Genomic DNA, 23,248 nt, shown 5'->3' on the forward strand with positions numbered 1-23,248 from the left:
ACACGCCTGTCTAAGCCTCTGTTTGTATTTTGTATTTGCTTTTCGATTAATAAAATGTTGTTGTATTTATTTCCTTCTCCTACTCTCCGATTTTCTTATTTTCCTGCAACAATCGTATCTTGTGCAAAAGCGTTCTTGTTAGTTGTTTCTTCGTTTTTTTTTTTTTTTTTCGGGATAGCTCGCGCAAGCCCCTAACGATGGAAATTGCTAGTCGTTGCGCCTGCCAACGCCCTAGTCATTCTCACAGACGGCGCCAATTGTAAGGACTCAATTTGGATTGGATCCAAAAAAAAGATGGGTTTCTAACCCAACAAGCCCAAACAATACATTTTTAGAGAGTGGGTTGATGAATTAGGCTCTAACAGACGAGTAACGCTAAAAACAAAATTTCCCACCATTTGAGGTCGAAGCATCTCGACTGCCCCTTAAGGTCGCTCCTCGGCGCTCATTCGGGGACCTTCCTCCTTTTTCCTTTTTCTTTTTCTCCCTCCCCCCCCCCTTGGCGTTCTATTGGTTCTTCTTATATAGCCCTCCTCCTTTCTTCTCTTTCTTCCATCTGTTGATCATCCATGCGCTTTTCTTCTGACCGTCCGTCCCATCAGCTGTACTATCAATACTGAAGTGATTTACTGTGATCAAGGTTATCTAGTCTAGGAGTCACATCTCCATTAGTGTGGCCAGGGGATTAGGTGAGCGCATTTATTGTAGAGGTGACAACCTGTCCTGGGTTCGTTCTACGTTCCCCCCCCCCCCCCCCCACTTGGGGTTAGCCTCAGTCTGCTGAGGACAGGGATATCCTCGGCAGGGATTCTAAGTGCTTAGGCCTTCCTTCATTGTCTTCGTATAATACTTCTTCCTCAGCATGGGCCCTAGGCCAGATGTAAAGTGGGCCGAGGTTACCAAGCCCACAGGCCCCACACACACACACACACACATATATATATATATATAAATTACACTATTTATTTTATAATTTTTGGGTTAAATAATAAACTCAACAAACTATTAGCGAAAAAAAAACTATTATTTATTATTATTATATTAAACAAAAACAAAACAGTTATATACGTTTATATAATGTGTGAAATGCTTTACAGCTAGTTTACTATCACAATTTAGCAAAAAAGAAAAGAAAAAGTTCACATCCCAATTTACGATACTTTCAGCCAATGGTTTTACTTTTACTCAGTCAAATAGGTAAATGTCAATTGTGAACTGCTATACAGCAGTGATAGCAGACAGAACAATAGAGTGAGAGAGAAAACAAAGATAGAGTGAGAGAGTTGTACCACTGGTTGGACTGGTTTAGGAGTGCATGGCAAGGCAAGGCATGGTGGCGCTTCAATGGGGTAGATAGATTTTTTGCCTTCTTCTTTTTATTGTTATTTTTTAAGGGGGTTTATTCTTACTGGGTTAGTTCAATATTTTGAGCTTGAAGGAGGAGATTTTATAATTTGAGGGAGGGCCCAATGAAGAAAACTTTCTTTAATTTCTAAGTTTACAAATGGGTGGTATGAGGAAGGAGCTCGACCTCTGTTCTAAGGAAGAAGATGTCTATGGGTTTGTGGGTATGGTGGGTTTTGATTGAGGAATCTGTGGCCATGGGCTTGATGAGACCCACAGCAAATGGGTTGCCATTTCTAGGTTGTAGAGGTTGGATATGGGTGGTTTGTGTCAAATTGGTGGTCTGAGGAAGGAGATTGATTCCGAGGAAGAAAATGTTTGTTGCTTTGTGGGTATGGTGGGTCTTTAGATGCGATGCTTTGCTGTTGGTTTGCCGTGGGTCTGATCGAGGAGGAGCTGGTAGAGGAAAGTAGGGAAGAGATGGCGTTTCACGAAAGGCAGAGCATCGGGAGGCAAAGCATCGTGAAAGGGAAAGCCTCTGAGTATCGGGTTTATAACATTTTTTTGTTGGTTTTATTTTTTTGTTTTTGTTTTCGTTTTTAATATTTTGCTGACGTGGAAAATTGTGAGAGCTTCAAAAGTTTCGGTTTTATATGTATATATAGATAACAATAATAATTCCCTTAAGTTCTTAACCATGATCCTTGCGATTATCTAGAGGGAAAAACAATTATATTAATAAAAAAAAATTTAAAAATCCTATTTCTAGAATTTTTTTCCCAAAGAAAATACAATACAGCAACTTACACATAATAAAGTGTCTTATTGATTTTGATTTTTTTTTTCTTAAATTAATTTCAATGTGCCTTGCCTATCCATATATGTAATTTTAAAAGATCAAATTTTTAAGAGAATCAAAAAGGAAAATTGATTATTTCATCTATACGCAAATTAATTTTTAAAACAAATATATAAAATTATAAAATTCTCCTGAAATAATGTGCATCTACTCTACTATTCTTACAAAAACAAAAAACCCTAAAAACCGAAAACAATGTTCAAGTTCAAGTTCAACACTCTAGGACTATGCACATAAACATTAGGTACTACTTTATTCATGATCTTATGTAACTCAAGTCATATCTTTTGAATTTTTCTACATTGAAAATCAATTAGCCGATCTATTTACGAAACCACTAAATAGTCTTTAGCTTGAGTTCTTAAGGCAATTAATGTTTGTGCTGTCGTAGGTAATCAAGTTTTGCTCATAGGGTTACATCTTTAGAGTCATCCTTTGTCCTAGGAATATGTAGTTTAGTATTTGCATTTGCATTCATTGTCCTTTGCTTTATTTTTGCATTGAATCTTGTTTTTTTTTTTTTTTTTTTATTATTAATAGTTATAAAAGGAAGGCATTGGAGAATCGAGAAAAAATCATATTGATTGTCTCACATGAAAACACTATTAGTGCACAAGTACTTTTTTTTTTTTTTTTTTTAGAAAGTAGTGCACAAGTACTTGGTACACAAGGCTTGCAATAATATTGCTTTGCACATGTCTTATGAATTAGAGTTTGGACACACATTTGAGAATTTGGCACGCAATCATTGGTGTGGATAGTATTATTGATGGCTTGAGTCAACTATAGGCTACGTAACTTTTGGACTAGCTTCAAATTTTTAGAAAACAGTTAGCTGTTTTTTAGTAGACTCCACACACTTTTGTTTAAGTGAAAACAATTTGTCTTCAGATCTATTGTTTGTTTTTAAGTGATATAAACACACTCTAAAAACACAAATCAAACAACCCCCAAGTTCTTCATTATATGTAGGAGTAGCAATTCGGCCAATTGAGTGTATTTTGGGTTAGGTCATAAATGGATTGGGTACACAATCACTCATTTATCCATTTATTATCCGTTTAAATAAATACTAAGTACGAATTATCTGCGCAACCCATTTAGTCTCCAACCCACCCATTATTTGATTTATATATTATGGCGAAATTTAGATACAGTACTTAGGTACTTACTGTTCATTAGATTCTTCTCTCAAGATTCAGTTGTGTGGTTATACTTAACTAAAAATATACTTCATTCTCATAAGAAAAAATTCACATGATTGAATCATAAAAATAAAATTTAAGGAACAACACCTAAATACTGTATCTAAATTTTATCTTATATATTATATATATACTTACAAATACCAAAAATTTATTTAAAAAAATACTAAAATACATTCACTCCAAAACAAATTTACCAAAACACCCACCATATGTATCAAAAAGAAAATTTAAAATAAAAAATAAAAAATAAAAAATCCAATAAACGCTCATATCCCTGTGTAACGTTGCCAAGAAAAATTAGTAAATCAAATCTAACCAAATGATTGGAAAGGAAATTAGGAAAAAAAAAAAAAAAAAAAAACCAATAAAATTCTCCTATCCCAGTGTTTGGATACCAAGAAAAATTACACGTTAGAAAACGCATGCCATGTGGAAGACCCAAGCTAGACCTGGTTCAAAGGTCTTCCCCGAAAATCAGCCATCACCTCCAGCGGCAGCTTGGACTTGGAGTTGAGGGTGTGATGAGGCTGTTGTAGACATAAAGGTTATTGTAAAATGCTTTGATTGCTTGGGCATGGGGTATGCATGGGTCTAAAGCATTGTTCATGTTATGGATGGAGGGGCTTCGTCTTCAACAGTGGTGTGCAACACCATCACCTTAGCCAAGCTCTGAGCTTGAGAAGCAGATCTTAATGATCTTAGAGCACAACATAGACACTTAGTCAAAGAGAAAGAGAGACTTAGAGAAACTAGACAATCTTAGGATGTGCTTGGTAGCTGGGAAAATGAGAAGAAAACTCAAGAAAATCAATAAGAAATTTTATAGTTAGAGTTTAGATTTGCTCTTTGGAGAGGGAGGGGAAACTGGTGTCTGTGTTTAGGAACTAAAAATTTATTTTTCTACTTATCAACGTTGAAGGTTAAAAAAAATTAAATAAATAGAGATGGATTTACCCTTGGTTACATTGTGGATTTAACCATTTAGAACCATTTAATTAGATTATTTAATGAGTTTTTATCTATTTAATTCAAATACTTAGTCGGGTTGGGTCAAGATTTATCAAAATTAAATGAGTAATAAATGAGTTAACCTTAATTAATGGGTTTGGTTAAAAGTTGTCATGCACCTACTAGTCTTGCAAAAGACCAAAAACAAAAACAAAAACAAAAACAAAAACCTCAAAACCTTATTTGTATAATTGCATATGTTTGCATTGCAGCCAATAAGACGCTAAGACTGTAACTCTGTCATGTTTTTTTGCCCGAAAATAAATAAATATATAAAATAAAAACTTGGTGACTTTCAGTGGTTCACATTCTCTAGTGGCCAGCGGGTCAGCTTCAGTTGTCGTTACGTATGACGGGGCTACTTGAAACTTGAAATGAATGGCAGTTGGGAGCTGGGACACACATGAAAGTATCAGCTGAATTAGCCTGAGCTCAAAAACCAGAAACGAAAAAAAAAAATGCCAAACCCACTTCCCTAAGGTGAGTTTTCTCAAAAAAAAAAAAATTTCACTCTTTTCTATCCTGTTTTGTTTGAATTTCAGTTCTTGTTAATGGGTTTCTTTTCATTTGCTGGAATTTAGTTCGTTTGATTTGATAGAGTGCAAGTTTAGTCATCTCTATTTATTTGTTACTTTGTTTTGTTAGAAAGTTTTGATCTTTATTAGTTTAGAGGTACCACTTTCACTTTCAATGAATCTGAGAAATGACTGAAAATCTTGGTAAATTAAACTAGTTTGTGTTTTGGATTGGTACTTACTCTTGGGCTTGATCTGGTCTGCTTGATTGTTACTTTTGTAGTTGGGAAATTTCAACATGCAATGTTCTTATTTTGTCAAGAAATTAACCCAGTGTAATCTTAAGCAGTTATAAAATGGTTTTATCCTATCCAGTTGTGTATAGCAGTTTAAAGTCTGAATCCATTTTAAACTGCTGGTTTGTCTGGTTTAATTATGAGGCAGTACTTGATTCAACTACAAATCAAGCATAAACTTGGCTAGAGGGTGGTATATACTTAAATAAGATCCTTTTTTGATTGAGGAGAATTGAGTATTTGCTTAGAACTTATGAATTATTAATAAAATGTTATTCCTAGTGCATAAAATTCCCACCTTTTTCAGGGTCTGTGAGAGGTGATTGGTAGTTACTCTGAATTTAATTAATCCCCACAAAAAGATTTTACTTATAGCAAATAATTTCTCTTAAATGATGTTATCGGGACTGATATTTACTCTTTAAGTCACAACTTTGACTACTCAATGCCCTGAGAGAATTTCTATTCTATCCCTTTGACTCGATTGGTGTACCTATCCCAACTCCTCATAAGCCTGTATTCACCACTTATTGCCTTGATTTTGGGAATCTCTTAATTTTCCCCTCATGTGTAAAATTGATCTGAGATACGAAATTGTGCATCTTGGTACTTTATGCTGTAACTTGTTACCATTCTCTTGTTACTCCTAATTTCCCAGAACTGCATAACATACATTCTTTTTCCCTTTCGTATAAGTTTTTGAGTATAGAGGCTTTCCATTATGAACCTAAGCATTCCTTTAAGACTAAACATGGTAACAACATGGTGCGGACACAAGATATTGTCCTCTAATTACATAAACTTATCAATGTATATGCAAAAAGATTATGTCCCAACCTTTGGCCTTATGGATGAAGCCTGCTATTAATTGGGCCTAAGGCATAAACTCAATCACTAAATGTTTAGGATTTATTTATGTATAGGTTATTTTCTTTTCTGATTTTTTTTTTTCTTACTAGGTTAGTAAAGCTGTTTTCTACTAGGATAATAAGCTTGGAACTCTATTTAAGGAACCCAAAGTTCAGTTATGTTTTACAGTTAGATTGGTTAATAAAATTTCTCTTGGAATTTTTCCAATAGTATGGTGCTTACTCCATAGATTTTGACTCCTAGATTGTTCTCTCTTACTTGGTGCTGACTCCAAGCAAGCCTTGGTGCTAACTCCTAGTTTACTTATCTTTTATTTTTTGGCATTCAATTTTGTTATTGCATCCTGTTTGGTTTTTTCCTGTGTCACAACAGCCACTAAATTAGTTTATAGAGAGTAACCTTCAAGATTGTTCCTTTGAGAAATTGAATTCCCCAATGGACAACGGCATCCATTTATACTCACTCTAGGTCACCAAATTCGTGATCAAAGCTTGCTGCCAAATCTTCAAGAAACAGGACATTCAAAGCACAATGACTGCAGCATTCAGCTTTGCTTCTACAAAAGACTCATAAAAGGTCACCATCATAAACCTAAGAAGCTAGTCTGTCGCGTGTTGATAGCCTATTTCTCATTGCAAGCTTAAAAATAGAAGCATGATTGCATGTAGCAGTTTTAAACCAATCTAGTTTAGCCCAAACCGCCTTAGGAAGCTTAAATCTAATCTCATTTTATGCTGAATTGCAAGTGTACCTTCTAGACTTTGAAGGAACCCAGAAAAAAGATGCACAGTACTGGCTATCCCGATTCCTATCAGTGCCCACACAATGGAGCAACTGATTTGAGTTATACAACTTCCTGACTTATACCAAATATTCATTCCCACACACCCCAAATTCCCCCTAAATGATGACTATCATATTGTTAACAAGAAACCCAACCAGGAACAAGACATTCTTTGATCTTCAAGGAATTTTTCTTAACCTGAGTTTCAACAGGCCAGTAATGGACAAACCAAATCTTACAGAAGCCTTCCTTCTCTTTGTTTAAGGGGTTCATCAAGACAACTTATATTCCATATTGAAAAATTCATTATATCATGTCAGGTGGTAAGTTTAAATCACTCACCTTATTACTGACACCCCTTTCACACTTTGAAACAGGGCAAATCCTCTTATTCTTCTTCCTTTTCAACGTCCTCTTTTTGCAAGGCAGCCTCTATAAATGGTTGTACTGTATATCCCCACCTTCATTATCCCCATCTACTGTATTTTCATTGCTTGATGGCTCCTCAACTTCCCAATCCCTCACATTGCCCTTATATAATGCTGAAGCAGAAAATAGTAAAGAGAGAGCAGTGGGATTCATAGAGGTTAGGTAGATAAAAAATTTGGTGTTCCCTGATTTTGACACTGTTGAAATCAGTGAGTTTATACAGGTGTGATTCATTTATCAACCACTATGCCACCCAAGTTTCTTTCGAATGGCTATCCTGCTGTGTTCTTGCATCCACATATCATGAACAAAAAAGCTGGGTGAGATTCATTGTGGTGGCTTGCTTTGGTGCATGTTGCACCTGTTGCCTCATGTGTGTTACCTTGTTATACAGGCGGACATTTCAAATTACCATTATAAGTTTACTGGAAATTTGAGAGACTTAGGTTCAAAACTCCCACCTAAAGTTGATGATCATCCTTCTCCCATTGACGTATGTTTTTGCAAGTAGCAAAGAAAAGTAAAATGTTGCACATGATGCTTTCTAGAAATGAAACATATTATGAATAAACCTTGTGAAAGAGTGACGATGTCAAACGTTCAAAATGAACAAGTTCTTAAATAAATGGCATAGTTTCTGAAGCCACGAAGCGCCGTATATCATATAGAGAACCTGCCTGTTTATATCTCTATGTACTGTATTTCATGAACATATAACATTTTCACAAACTTCAAGACTCCTATATTTTATTAATATTCTTTATGAAGTTCTTTAATATTGTCATCAACATGGTAGTACTGTAGTAACTATGATATTACCTTTCCCAGCAATGATTGCACCAATTGCAGTAGCTTTAGCAGTGGGTCTTCTGGGATGGGCTTATCAGGCATTGAAGCCTCCGCCTCCAAAGATAATGTGGATCACCAGGTGGTCCTCCTGTCACTTCAAATAGAGTGAAACTCAGCGATGGAAGGCATTTAGCCTACAGGGAGTCTGGAGTTCCAAAGGAAGAGGCTAAGTTCAAGATCATTGTAATTCATGGCTTTGAAAGCTCAAAAGATGTGTATCTACCTATCTCTCAAGTATGAACATGCTCTGATTTTTAATTTCTTTTTATTTTTTTACCTTTGATAGCTCATCCAAAATTAGTTGAATTTTCCTGTGTCGCAGACTATCTGGACAGAAATTTATGACTCAAATGTGATTTTTTCAGAAATGTGATGAATAAAAATAAAATCGTGTTATCTGAAGTGGTTTCATTTTTCATGATTTAACTAAGACACATATTTTTGAATAACAGGGCTAGGTAGAAACCCACTTGCACACACAGAAATATTTTGTTCTGCAAGATGCAGTAAACAGTCATTCATTTATTTGTTTAGGGGGATGTCATAATCACTGTTCTTTTTGATCTCTGAAAGTGTCCGATACGCTATATCCAGTAGATCTACCCAACTGTGATGCACAGAAAGATTGAGGTGGTGAATTAGGAACCGGCTGATCAATCCAAACTACTCTAGCATTTCAAGTTACTTTTTTGTGTATTTATTTTTCAATCTCTAGAACTACCATTTATTTACTCTGGCAATGAACGCCCATGCACACTAAAATTTATTAAATTATGTTGGATGCAAACAAAATAAAGGAAGGTTATTACCTAGTGTTGTTCCTGTCAAAATAGCGCCCTTAGGGGAGATCTGGATACGACCCTGAGCTTTAGAATTTTTTCACAAAGTGGCTGCTCTCATCAATTGGACCCACACACTTGCACTTGACTACCCAAGACTTTATCTTTGCACCAAACATCAAAATGTGCATGCTTGTTTTGTTGATGATTAATTACAATATACGAAGTCTTTATTTGCAATGTGAAGGTTGTATGACTGATAGCTAATACAGGGCAAAAATAAGATAAAAAATAAAGCTTATAACCTCAGTTTTAAAGTGGTGCTAGGTACTGGATTTACCTGGATGTTTATCTTTGATCTTCAATTGTATAATTAATATAAGTGATTTATTTTTCGTAACCTGATTAAACTGGAATTCATTGTGTACTTTTTTGTTTAATATGCTAAGACATAGTAAATTGGTGAAAAATGTGTTGATTTTCAGGAACTTATGGAGGAGCTGAAGATATATATCCTGTTCTTTGACAGAGCAGGTTATGGAGAGAGTGATCCATATCCTTCACGCTCAGTGAAGAGTGAAGCATTTGATATTCAAGAACTAGCTGATCAATTGCAAATTGGGCCTAAATTTTATGTAATGGGAATGTCAATGGGAGGTTACCCTGTTTGGAGTTGCCTGAAATACATACCACACAGGCATGATCCTTACTTCTACTACTAACTTTGTGTTTTTTTTTTTTTTAATTAATTTTTATTTTAATGTTCTGACTGGTTGCTTTTCATATGTTACTGGGACATTATTTGCAGATTGTCAGGAGTTGCCCTGGTTGTTCCTTTCGTACACTACTGGTGGCCTTGCTTTCCTGCTAATCTAGCAAGAGAGGCTTTTGGGAGGTTGCCTCTATCATTCCAAAGGACATTTCGAATTGCACATTACACCCCTTGGTTATTCTATTGGTGGATGACACAGACATGGTTCCCTACATTAAGCATGGGTCAGGCAACCTTGACCAACCAAGATTATGAGATCTTGAAGAGGTTGTCAGAAATCCCTAGTGTTGGCCAGGTAGTCACATATCCTATGCATTTTTCTTTTATCACACCACACTAATATTTTGTAAGAAGGATTACACATTAATCATGGTATTTAGTTTCAAGTTTATAGTTAATTGAGTAATCTGGGTTGTATTTAATATCTAGCACATTAGACTCAAATTTGATTAGTAGTCCATGTTTTCTAGTGTTTTTGCTTTTGCTTGTGTCATAAGCTATTAGAATTCAGCAGTTGCTAAGGTCCATCCCAAACTGCAAAACCTTTTTTGCTTGTCAAGTTTATGGTTTTACCTTAACCACATCATAGAAGATGGCACATTGCACATTATTATAAATCTGAACATATTTTTCTCTTGGCATTGTCCATAGGAATAGCTTGTAAAGCCTTACAAGCTATTCCTCTCTCAGTTATTTGATTTAGTATTTCCTTGGGGGATGTGGAGGCAAGCAGTAAAAACATGAAGATTCTTCAGCTGATAATTCTCATTTATGTTTCTCCATTCAGGAAAAGGTGACACAGCAAGGTGTGTATGAATCGCTGCACCGGGACATTTTAGCTGGTTATGCCAAATGGGAATTTGATCCTTTGGACGTAAGCAATCCATTCCCTGACAATGAGGGCTCGGTTCACATTTGGCAAGGCTACGAAGACAAGATGATTCCTTATCAACTTAACCGATATCTTTCAGAGAAGCTTCCATGGATTCATTATCATGAGGTTCCGGATGGAGGGCATTTAATGATCAATAACAGCGATGTATGTGAAACCATTATCAGGGCACTTTTGCTTGGCTAAACTCCTTGTTATTTGGCCAACCATATGATGGTATCTTCCTCGGTATGAACTCTTTGATATCCATACTGCTATTGTGGTAATGTAAATAAATAAATAAATAAAATGTTGTGTGGAATCATATGTATTGCAAAAAGAAACAACGAAATCTTAAGGGTATGTTAGAGAACGTATTCAGTTTTCAGAAGATTGTTTATAGGGATGAGAGCTAAAAAAAAATTCTGTTTTTTGTTGGTTTTGAAATGATGAATATAGTTATTAACTCAGATTTATCCGAGTAGTTAGATTGGTAAATTTGAAGAAACCCACAATCCACCGCCAACGATTGAGAGAGAGATGGTGAGATGAGAAAAAGCGAAATGAGAGAGAGAGAGAGAGAGAGAGAGAGAGAAATAAGAGAGAAAATTGAAAGGAAAAGGGGATTATAGGAAGATAAGAAGTTTGTTTTTCTTTTTCTTTTTTTTCTTTTTTTAATAAAAAACGATGGAATTTTTTTGCTAATTTTTTATTTAAAAATTAGAGGAAAAAAGAAAAAAGAAAAATATGAAGTATGTGCTATAACTCTTAAAGAAAAAGTACCATGATTTTAAAAACCAAAACGATCAAAGAACCATAATTAGGTCAGATTCTCAATTTTTACTAGGCCGGTATAGGGTTGGTTTAGTTTAATTTTCAAAACAGTAAAAATTACTGTCAAAACTTGAGTTGGAAAGGGCTCGGGTGACAATATGTTTACCACCCGCTTGGCCCAATTTGTCTTGATCTACCTTGTGGGTTTTTTTCATTGTAAAGAGAAAATGTGACGAAAATAGATTTTGCTTTCCTCAGTCTTTCTCTCGTTCTCTTAACAATACCACGATTGACAATTTTTCTCTCTTTCATCCCTATTACATTAATGTCGACTTCACATCATTATTGATGACAACCCACGTCACCTCTATTGCCCCAACCCTACTAGGCTACTACCATTCTAAGGAGAGGACAAAACACCTCTATCCAAATCACACCCCACCCTGTTGTAATTTCCTATTGGAAATACCTGCTAGCTAAAAAGTTGTGTTTTAAGATGGTAAATGCTAAAAATTTTGACTTCCTTGACGGAAATGCTCTTAGTCTTTGTACCCTGCTTCCACCTTGTGTTTGTCAAACCTAAATTTGGCATTACAACATCCATGACTATTAGCTATACCATCAGGAGGGACTTTGCAAAATATATTTATTTTAACAACATTATTAAAATGTTCCTATACACAATAGAGCTTATTTTATCACTTTAACAAGTTTGTTCACAACTTGATTCATTTACAACTCTAATAACAAGTTTGTTCACAACTTGATTTATTTACCACTCTATCAACTAGATATTGAAAATTTTCAAGTGTTGGTGAAATCCTTGATGTTGGCACTTTCACCATCGCTAGTCACAAAGACTTTTGGGAAATTAGTGGCCCTCAAATGTATGTTTTTGTTAATTTTTGCTACGATGACCTCTATTAGTTTTTCTTGGTTGGTACTGGTAGAAATCAAATGCAAGGTTAGTTAGTAGTGCATGCCGTAGCAACTAGTCCACAGCACAGCAAACAATGCTGGTCAATAAGGATGACTTTTAGTTCACCAACTCTTAAAGCAGATAAACCAACCCAAGCAAAAGTATATTAGCCCCAAATCTTTAGCAACTTACTAAAATACCACTGGATTTGCTGACGTGACACAAATTTGGATCTTCTTGTAGTAAACAATTGTGTCTATTTACCAGTATTTTATCTAGTGAGGATAACTGGATAAGTGGATACTGTCATATTGATATATATATATATATATAAACTTGTGCCATTGTTCGCTACATAAACAATTGTATAGCATATGGAACAAGCTTCAATTGTATAGCATAAACAATTATCTATGTCCTCTTCAGGTAATTAGTTCTTAATAAATCTTCATATTCTTCATTCGTCAGTCTGTGATAATTATATTTGTAAAGGTTTTTGCCATTTTGTTTGATTGTTCCTTGAGATTTACTAACAAAAACAGCAAACAACTAGTGATATTATTAAAGATGTTCCATTATAAAAGATGATTTTACATATGTCACTTTCTCTTTGGTCCAGAGATGTTTACAGTGGCAGCATCTGTGTTGGTAGTTAGTGCTGTGATATACGTTTATAGGAGTGTAAAGCCTCCACCTCCAAAGATATGTGGAACACCAAATGGTCCACCTGTTTCTTCCCCAAGAATTAAGCTCAATGATGGAAGGCATTTGGCTTATAGAGAGAGAGGTGTTGCTAAAGAACATGCTAAGTACAAAGTCATCCTTGTTCATGGCTTTGACAGCTCTAAGGACATATATTTGCCACTCTCTCAGGTTTGCAAACTCTACTCCAAAACAATCTTTTTGCATATTGAATACTAGTCATAGTTTTTCAGTGTCTGGATATTACAAATTTTGTGACATTTATTTATTATGTGTTAAAGTGGCACCAGTAACATTCTTTGTTACATTGATTCGTAAGCTTTTGGAAGTAAAATTGATCATATTTTTTTTAAAAATCAATTATAAAGTAGAAAGAAATGAACATAATTGGATTTGTGGGCTGTGTGCAGGATACTATGGATGAACTGGGTGTATATATTCTGTCATTTGACAGAGCTGGATATGGTGAAAGTGATCCAAACCCAAATCGCTCTGTGAAGAGTGAAGCATATGACATTCAAGAACTAGCTGACCAATTGAAGCTAGGACAGAAGTTTTATGTAATTGGAATGTCAATTGGAACTCATCCAATTTGGGCTTGCCTCAAATACATACCACACAGGCATGTCAATTACTCTTTCATTATAATTCTATAATTTTCATGGCCTTTTTGTTATCCCACTTCAAGCAATTTTGTTTACCCATCCCTCTGATTCACAATTTTTATATAACTGCTGAAAGAATCTATTGTGAAGTTGTGATTAATGCATATTAAAAGCGGTATTAATGGTGCCAACTACCATATCAATAATTGTCATTGCTCAGTACTAGTCATATAAATATAAATTTGTAACCAAATGCTTGAACTGTAGGCTTGCTGGTGCGACTCTAGTAGTTCCAGTGATCAATTATTGGTGGCCTTCTTTTCCTCCCAAGTTGAAAAATGAAGCATACAAGAAACAACTAAAGAGAGACCAATGCAAACTCCGGATTGCACATTATGCCCCTGCACTATTGTACTGGTGGATGACCCAAAAGTTTTTCCCATATTCTTCTATCTTGCAAAGGCACCCAATAATTCTTAACAAACGTGACCTACAAACCGTACAGAAAATGTCACAAGAACCAATGCCCAATGAGGTACTAGAGCTTCACAAAAATTAGTACTATAAACAAAAATAAGTTGGTTTTATTACTTCATGATTTTTTTTTTGTGGTGTTTTATGGTTATGACAAGGTCATGTTTTCCGCCTGCAGCACAAGATAAGACAGCAAGGTGTCCATGAGTCGCTTCATCGAGACATGATGGTGCATTTTGGCAACTGGGAATTCGACCCAATGGAACTTAAAAATCCATTTCCTAACAATGAGGCCTCTGTTCATCTATGGCAGGGTCATGAAGATAAACTTGTGCCATATGAAATGCAACGATATGTGGCGAAAAAGCTGCCTTGGATTCGGTATCATGAAGTTTCTGATGGTGGTCACCTACTGATTCACGAGAGTAGTTTGTGTGTGGCAATGTTCAGGGAACTTTTGCTTGGAGAAGAACCCATTATCGCATAGCAATAGTTCTGTCAAAAACGACTTTTAGTGCCATCTGCTTATATGTTATCGAAGTCCTAAAGTTTTCAATTTTCGGCTACTACATCTACAATTCTACGTTAGTCTCATAGCAAATTCTAAGGGGTGAAAAAGTAGTAGGTAGATAAGTAGGTAGGTAGGTAGGTAGTTAGGTTTTGGACCATGAATAAGGTAATGTGGTAAGAGTGTAAGAGGAACCAGGCTTTCAACAAATAATAATCATGGTATCTTTCTTGATTTTTATAAAGATAATTGTTTCATGTCAATAGTCTTATGGCTTAATAGTATAATCAAGTTTTCTTACTTGGAAAACCTAGGTTTGAATCCCACTCTTCTCACCTATGATTTAAAAACGATGCTATGTTTTTTGGGGAATGACTAGTATTCAATTTTAAAAATTCTACTAGAAAAACAGGGAGGGGGGGGAGGTTATTAAATAAAAGAATTATTAATATTTACACCAAAAAAAAAATTAGGTACTTAAAAAATAAAGGCCTAAGCCCACTTGAATTAGTGTACCTTATCCTTTGAATCAAGCCCAAACAATAGAATTTGTAGAGAGAGGGAGATTCAAATCCAAATGCAATTCTAAACTAAGCCCAAGCTTAAGGCAAGATGCTTAAGTAACAGATTGTTATAATAAACAACAATTGTGAATAAAGTCTCCTCAGGCAAGTCCAAGGGTCAGCTATTTGTATTAAGTATAATTCAAGTTTACATTAACTACTCTTTTTTCTTTTTCCTGTTCTAAGGGTTTTTCAATATTCCTCTCCAATTTTCTAGGGGGTTCCCTTCCTTTTATATCCCCTTTCAAGGCATCCCAACCCTCTCTTGTAAGCAAGGGGCCTTCCCAGGATACTTGTCTCATCAGAACTTTACTGAATGATAGAAAGGGTTGTTAGCTGTGGAGTTACTGTTCAAGGGTCATTTCCACATTAATGTGCTATAAGTTTGGTGTAGGGATTGAATGAGAGGTGGGAGGTATTCCTTCAGAAACTTCCTCAACCATCCTTATTCCCATTATTGTCCTTTCTCCTCTCCTTGGGCCTTCACAAGATACTAACTACCTGATTCTACTTCCATCCTCGAGTTGGTGAAATCCTCAGAGCTTATTTACCCCTTTGGGCTTGGACATGCAAGCTATTCTGCGATATGATCCTCTTGATTCTCTGACCCCCCACAAAAACAATTACCAATATTCCGTTCTAGAAAAATAGTTAAAAGGAGGAGAAGGAATTAAAAGGAAAAATTGAAATGTTTTCAAATGTTGAAAGAAATTGCTTCTTCAAAAAAAACATGTTTTCATAAAGAAAATGTTTTCTTGAAACACTTTTACCATGTAAGAAAAAATGTTTTCTAAAATGTGTTTTTCCAAAATAATAAAATTAATGTTGTAACTTTTCCTTCCAAGCTTTTCTTAGATTAGGTGTAGTTAGTGATTTGCATTCAAAGCTCTTTCTATTAGTCTTTGAACACCCTATAAGCTTACATTTGTTCCTAACATTCTTGGCACTAACAAATTTCTTTTTGTCATCTTTTTGCATGAACAAAAAATGAGAAAATGGTGGATGACAACAATGTCTATACTTCCAACCTTCTCTTTTCATTACATTGTATTTGTTTTTTGTATGGTTGTTAGTATTCACATCTAGCTATATAATAAATAGATATTCCATTTATTGTATAGTATACTTGTTTGCTTTTTCACATGTTACTTATAATACATCTCACATGCCTTGATTGAATATATTTTGTTGGAGTTATTATTCACATGATAGTTATATGTAAATATTTACTCACATGTTTATATGTATATTGGTTGCAAAAAATCTTTTCAAGAAAATCAAGAATTTCATTTCTTCATAAAAATTTAACGTTTGGAATAAATTAAAATGAGGTATTATCTTCAGATAGGCGCTCTGGGGTGTCTAACACTTCCCCACACGTAACCAAACTTCCGAGTCCAAGATCTTGGTTCAAAGACTTTTGGTTTACATCTAGGTGACCAATCACACCTAATACAAAATCAATGGTTGATGGCGATTCCTAAAATAAAAATAAGAAAAAAGGACCACACACCCCACTCTAAATACACATCACACAAGAGTCACGTCGCAAGGACCAATGTGCGAGACCCCCCCCCCCGGGGAACCGAGGCGGGAAAAATCGGGCATCCATAATAACTATTATAAAGTCTATCTTTTATTCCTTGAGTTTCATTTTAATTTTGGTTAAAATAACACTGTAAATTTGTGATGAGTTTTGATTATTATAATAATCTTTTTATTCTTAAGAGATGAAAATAAATTTGAAATTTATGAATTAGTTGTATATTAGGCAAATATAACACACTAAAACATAATTAGAAGAATATAGTTTCCATAAAAAAAAATATTAATCAAACACACACAAAATAATAGAATGATATATTTGTAGATATATTAAAAAAAAAAAAAAAAAACTTGCTCATCATAATTACCAAACACATTAAATATACTGTTACTCATCATAATTACCAAACAACATTAAATATACTTTTAAGTATTATCTCGAAAAAAAAATGGNGGGGGGGGGGTGGGATCCAATTTATTTCTTCTCAACTTCACTGAAATGAAAATTAAATCCCAAAATTACACCCTCAAAGTTTGATGTTTTTTTTTATTTTTATTTTGCCCCTTAAAGTTTTAAATTTTTGGTCGTTCTTTTAACATTACACAGTATTTGGATTTTTTTTTTTAAGTCCTCTATCCATTTTTGTTGATGAGGTGAGGTGGCCATTAAGTGCTAAATAAGCCTAAAACCATTATATATGCCACATTATCTACAAATATAGGTTATTAAATAAAAGAATTATTAATATTTACAAACAAAAAAAAAATTAGGTACTTAAAAAATAAAGGCCTAAGCCCACTTAGATAGTGTACCTTATCCTTTTAATCAAGCCCAAACAATAGAATTTGTAAAGAGAAGGAGATTCAAATCCAAATGCAATTCTAAACTAAGCCCAAGCTTAAGGCAAGATGCCTAAGTAACAGATTGTTATGAATAAAACACAGTTGTGAATAAAGTCTTCCTCAGGCAAGTCCAAGGGTCAGCTATTTGTATTAAGTATAATTCAAGTTTACATATACTACTCTTTTTTCTTTTCTTGTTCTAAGGGCTTTTTCAAACTCCTTTCCAATCTTCTAGGGGGTTCCCTTCCTTTTATATCCCCTTTCAAGGCATCCCAACCCTCCTCTTGTAAGCAAGGGGCCTTCCCAGATACTTGTCTCATCAGAACTCTACTGAAGGTGGTAGAAAGGGTTGTTAGCTGTGGAGTTACTGTTCAATGGTCATTTTCACATTAATGTGCTATAAGGTTGGTGTAGGGCATTGAATGTGAAGGTAGGAGGTATGTCCTTCAGGAAACTTCCTCACACCATCCTTATTCCCATTATTGTCCTTTCTCCTTCCCTGGGCCTTCACAAGATACTAACTACCTGATTCTACTTCCATCCTCAGGTGGGCAGAATCCTCAGAGCTTATTTACCCCTTTGGGCTTGGACTATGCAAGCTATTTCGCGATATGATCCTCTTGATTCTCTGACCCCCCACAAAAACAATTACCAATATTTCGTTGCTAAGAAAAATAGTTGAAAAGGAGAAGGAAAAAAGAAATGAAAGGAATTTTTAGTTATGGTGTTGGTTGTAGGGAAAAAACATTGGGACAAAATTAAAAAGAAATGAAATGTTTTCAAATGTTGAAAGAAATTGCTTGCTTCAAAAAAAGACATGTTTTCATAAAGAAAATGTTTTCATGAAACACTTTTACCATGTAAGAAAAAATGTTTTCTAATATGTGTTTTTCCAAAATAATAAAATTAATGTTGTAACTTTTCCTTCCAAGCATTTCTTAGATTAGGTGTAGTTAGTGGATTTGCATTCAAAGCTCTTTCTATTAAGTCTTTGAACACCCTATAAGCTTACATTTGTTCCTAACATTCTTGGCACTAACAAATTTCTTTTTGTCATCTTTTTGCATGAACAAAAAATGAGAAAATGGTGGATGACAACAATGTACTATACTTCCAACCTTCTCTTTTCATTACATTGTATTTGTTTTTTGTATAGTTGTTAGTATTCACATGCTAGCTATATAATAAATAGATATTCGCATATTATTGTATAGTATACTTGTTTGCTTTTTCACATGTTACTTATATATACATCTCACATGCCTTGATTGAATATATTTTGTTGGAGTTATTATTCACATGATAGTTATATGTAAATATTTACTCACATGTTTATATGTATATTGGTTGCAAAAAATCTTTTCAAGAAAATCAAGATGCCAAGAATTTCATTTCTTCATAAAAATTTAACGTTTGGAATAAATTAAAATGAGGTATTATCTTCAGATAGGCGCTCTGGGGTGTCTAACACCTTCCCCACACGTAACCAAACTTCCGAGTCCAAGATCTTGGTTCAAAGACTTTTGGTTTACATCTAGGTGACCAATCACACCTAATACAAAATCAATGGTTGATGGCGATTCCTAAAATAAAAATAAGAAAAAAGGACTCACACACCCCACTCTAGATATTCAACCACACAAGAGTCACGTTGCCAAGGACCCCATGTGCGACGACCCCCCCCCCCCCCCGGGAACCCGAGGCAAGAAAAATCGGGCATTCATAATAAGCTATTATAAAGTCTATCTTTTATTCCTTGAGTTTCATTTTAATTTTGGTTAAAATAACACTGTAAATTTGTGATGAGTTTTGATTATTATAATAATCTTTTTATTCTTAAGAGATGAGAAATTTGAAATTTATGACATTAGTTGTATATTAGGCAAATATAACACACTACAACATAAGTTAGAAGAATATAGTTCTCATAAAAAAAAAATATATATATATATATATATATTAAACTATTTGGGTTACCCATTGGAATCTGTGGTGTCATTCCCCGCATATCTAGGTTATGATATGGAAAGAATCAGTCAAAGATTTTCAATGTATGTTTGGCTGAGGGAGAGAGGTGCAGCAAAGCCAACCTTGTCTTTGAGTACTATCCTTGCATGCTCAGATACACGCTTTGTAAAATATTTTGTTGATGTTCATCCCGAAGGTCCAGCCATGTGGGAAAAGATAAAGAATCATTCGCCTTCCAGCTAAGAAGTAATTTCATCCTTCTCATTTTAACTATTTATTATTTTGGAAAAAAGGCAACACATTTTCTTTATTTTCTTGATGAAATTTTGTTTGGCATGGTTGTTTAAAACGTAATGGTAGATTATCTGACAATGGCTGAATGTGAATTTTGACTTAGGGTTGAATCCATTAAGTATTATCTCGAAAAAAAAATGGAAGTAACCCAATATAACCTTTGCATCAAAGGCATTATTATAATAAATCTCTTTAAAAAAATCATAACATAACCCAAGCAAAATAACATCAACACACTTGTCTCCATGGTTGAATGACATAAACAACTCCGATATAAACTAACCTCACGATCAATCGCACATCAAGAACACAGATAATTCAAACATATATAACATTTGATTGCAGTAGCTTTGTCCATTTATTTTCAAAACATAAGAGGCATAAGTATAATAAAATAAGCAGTAAAATTTGAAGGTTTTGTCCACACCAACTCTGACATCCAGCTCCCTAACCTGCAATTTCCACTTTCTCAGTATTAAACCACAAAAAGTAACTCTCAAGTCGACCAAAAATTTATGCAACAAGAAAATTTGTGGAGAATATAATTAATAATGGATAACCAAACTTTAATTGATTCCCTGGGGAGAAAATATAGAAATGGAACAATCTTCCTTGGCGTGGCGACTTCTAAGAAATAAGTGAGTTATAGTATCCTCCATATTAAATCACTAAAACAAATGCACCACTGTTTTCAATAAGAATCGAGCCTGAAATCAATGCATTTCAAAGCATAGTAAAATAAAGTTGAACTAAATCTAGTATTCGGAACAGCCAGGGCCTAGTCATAGCCTTTTTGTCCCAACAAATGCCCCGTGCCCACCAAGCGGTAGAAATTGAAGCTATGGCTGCACTACGAGCACTTGAATTCGGATTAGAGGTTGGAATAGACAAAGCAATAGTGGAAGGTGATTCGGAGCTAGTTGTGAAGGCCTTGATCAAGGAGGACACGGGCTTGGCCTCTTATGGTTTGTTGATACTAAATGCTTGTAACTATGCTAGCTGTTTCTCTAAATTGTCTTACTCTCGTATCAATAGAGAGAACAATAAAGTTGCTCATAGTTTGACTATATTAACAATTAGTTTTTCAAATTATGTTATATAGATGGAGGATGTTCCACCACAAGTTTAGTCTGTTATTCAGGTTGATTTAGTTATTTTGTCTTAATAAAGTTTATGTCTTTCTCCTTAAAGAAAACAGCAAAAGTGTGCTAGTTTGGCATTACGATTATTCTCGTAGTTAGTTTTTTTAACATTTAATGATTTATATCAACCGCATAATCCATTGATCTATTTTAGTGACTTGATATAGGAAATGTTGATGTAATTAAAAATTAAAAAAAATTTAAATTGATATGCATGAATAAGAGAGAGAGAAATTAGGAATTTTCTTACAACATCTAAAACTGGAGCTTAGAGATTCTTCATTTATGAACACTTTTATGTGCTATTTGATTAAACTAATAAAAAATTCCATCAAGCAAGTAGAAATATGTTCTAATTCTTCTTTCTGGTGACACGTGTCTAACCATTCTTTAACTGTAAAATACACTCGATCATCAGGGTCAGCATCTTCAATCAATAAAGCTGTAGTAAATACAAAATATGAGGTTTTTGGAGGGTTGCTTTCTTTTCTGATTTTTACGACAATGTTGAAGACGTCCTAAGAGGCAAGGGAGAAGATGAACGTTATGCATATAATCATTAGCTTGCACTTTAATGGAAATAAGGATAATTGGCTCCATGATCAGAAACATAACGTTTTTCATATATTCTTCAGCCATAAGTTTTCTTTCGATTTATTAGTCCTCTGAGTATATCATATGACTTAACCCCTTTACTCTTCTATTGAAATGTTTACAGGGCAAGGAATCAAATCAAAAGAATTTTTGAAGTGTGTGTATATATATATATATATATATTGTCCTTTGAAGGTGTGCAATAAGTTGATTTAAATAAAGCAATTTTAAAAGAGCAAATTGTTTACCAAACATTTAGAAGCATTATTGTTTCTGTGGGGCTAAAAAAATCGGGTAGTCTCGGCCCACTTCAAACCAGGTCCAAATGGCACACGCCAAAGACGACCCTGTCCTCAGTCGTCCGAGACCTGGGAAAAACACGAGGACCGCCCCACCAAAAGACTCCTGGAATATCCGAGGAGGAGAGGACCCAGTGCCACGCGTTGGCAACAGAAGTATGAAGAAGGGGCAAGCCCTGGGCGAACTGTCACCTCGGCATTGAATACGCTCACCTAACCCTTCTGGCCGCATTAATGGAGATGTAACCCCTTGACAAAGCAACATCGATCAGGGCGAACCACTGGAGTATGGATATGGCCTCTGATGGAACGAACGGTCAGGAGGGAGACCAATAGATGATCAACAGGAAGAGGAAGAGAGGGATATATAAGAAATGTGAGCAAAATGTAAAGGGGGAGAAGAAAAGTAAAGGGGAAGAAAAAACCTCCTCGGCCATGGGCCGAGGAGCATCCCCCAGTTGTAAACTGTTCTTAGTATTTTTCAATAAAAGGAAAGTAGTTCATGCTTCATGCATGCCGGTGAGCGCCTAAACCTTCGATCCACTCTTTAAAAATTCATTGTTCTGGGTTCGTTGGGCCTTTAACCCACATCCTTTGGGCTTGAGCTACAAAAACAGACCCTACAATTGGCGCCGTCTGTGGGAAGGATTAGTGCGCTGGCCGGCGCAACAGGTGATCGTTCTAAGTAATCGTTCTACGGAGGATTGGTGGTGATGCAAAAAAAAAAAAAAAAAAAGGGCTACCAAACAAACGTTGCAGAAAGACAAAAGTTCAAAGCAAAAGATCCAACAGAAACAAAAAAAAAAAAAAAAAAAAAAAAAAAAAAAAAAAAAAAAAAAAAAAAAAAAAAAAAAAAAAAAAAAAATAAAATAAATAAAATAAAAAACTCTTCAACTATTGCAATGAGTAGCTAATACCTTCACCAAAATTAAGAATTTTTTGTAAAATTTTTATATTTTAAAAATAATAATTATCCTTGAATGTGGTGATACCTTTAATATAAAAATGAACAACCTTTTTCTTTTTCTTCTAAATGAGTAGTAAATATCTTTGCCAAATTAAAGATGCTTTGAAATCCAATTTAGAAATTTAATTGAATTTTCTTGACTTTGGATATATATATATATATATATACACACACACACCACAACTTGTAGAATGATGCTGAATGAATCTTGATGGAAACCAACAACACGGCATAGAGAGGAATAAAATGGCAAACGAAGAGTGAAGCTCGAAATTCATTTCCAGTCAAGAGGGTGGAGGAGAAAGGATTCTTTTTACCTAATGTGAGTTTGGTTGTTGGAGGAAAAATATAAGAAATGGAAATGAGTGACTTGATCAAATAGGGGGAGTTTAGGACTTAAACAAAGGCAATATTATAACTGAATCATAATACATATGATTTATTAGTCATTGGGATACTCTACCCAT

The 23,248-nt window shown here is 34.7% G+C and overlaps 2 protein-coding genes and 1 non-coding gene across 6 annotated transcripts in view; all 3 read left to right on the forward strand.

The window, feature by feature from the left end:
- Nucleotides 1-8,141: 8,141 nt before the first annotated feature.
- On the forward strand, nt 8,142-11,054 carry LOC111992780 (uncharacterized). Its single transcript, XR_010630716.1, has 4 exons — nt 8,142-8,396; nt 9,427-9,638; nt 9,750-10,008; nt 10,501-11,054. It is a non-coding gene; the product is annotated as an uncharacterized LOC111992780 (transcript).
- A 1,515-nt stretch (nt 11,055-12,569) lies between these two features.
- Nucleotides 12,570-14,829, forward strand: LOC112016770 (uncharacterized). Of its 2 annotated transcripts, none has more exons than XM_065778142.1 (5): nt 12,570-12,703; nt 12,897-13,150; nt 13,390-13,601; nt 13,852-14,119; nt 14,217-14,413. In XM_065778142.1, the coding sequence occupies exons 1-5, from the start codon at nt 12,691-12,693 to the stop codon at nt 14,244-14,246; spliced, it is 777 nt and encodes a 258-aa protein (XP_065634214.1). In that variant the 5' UTR covers nt 12,570-12,690; the 3' UTR covers nt 14,247-14,413. The 2 variants fall into 2 exon arrangements, with proteins under 2 accessions (XP_065634214.1, XP_023905028.2); XM_024049260.2 differs by having other exon boundaries at nt 12,571-12,703; nt 14,237-14,829.
- A 4,627-nt stretch (nt 14,830-19,456) lies between these two features.
- LOC112016651 (transcription termination factor MTEF18, mitochondrial) overlaps nt 19,457-23,248 on the forward strand; it is a 17,066-nt gene continuing 13,274 nt past the window's right edge. For all 3 annotated transcript variants that reach the window (XM_065778143.1, XM_065778144.1, XM_065778145.1), the window contains exon 1: nt 19,457-19,731. The gene's annotated coding sequence lies outside the window, so the exon portion shown is untranslated. The remainder of the gene's footprint in view (nt 19,732-23,248) is intronic.

The sequence above is a fragment of the Quercus suber genome, unplaced genomic scaffold (genome assembly GCF_002906115.3).
Source record: "Quercus suber isolate HL8 unplaced genomic scaffold, Cork oak 2.0 scaffold_174, whole genome shotgun sequence".
In the NCBI taxonomy this organism is placed as follows: domain Eukaryota; kingdom Viridiplantae; phylum Streptophyta; class Magnoliopsida; order Fagales; family Fagaceae; genus Quercus; species Quercus suber.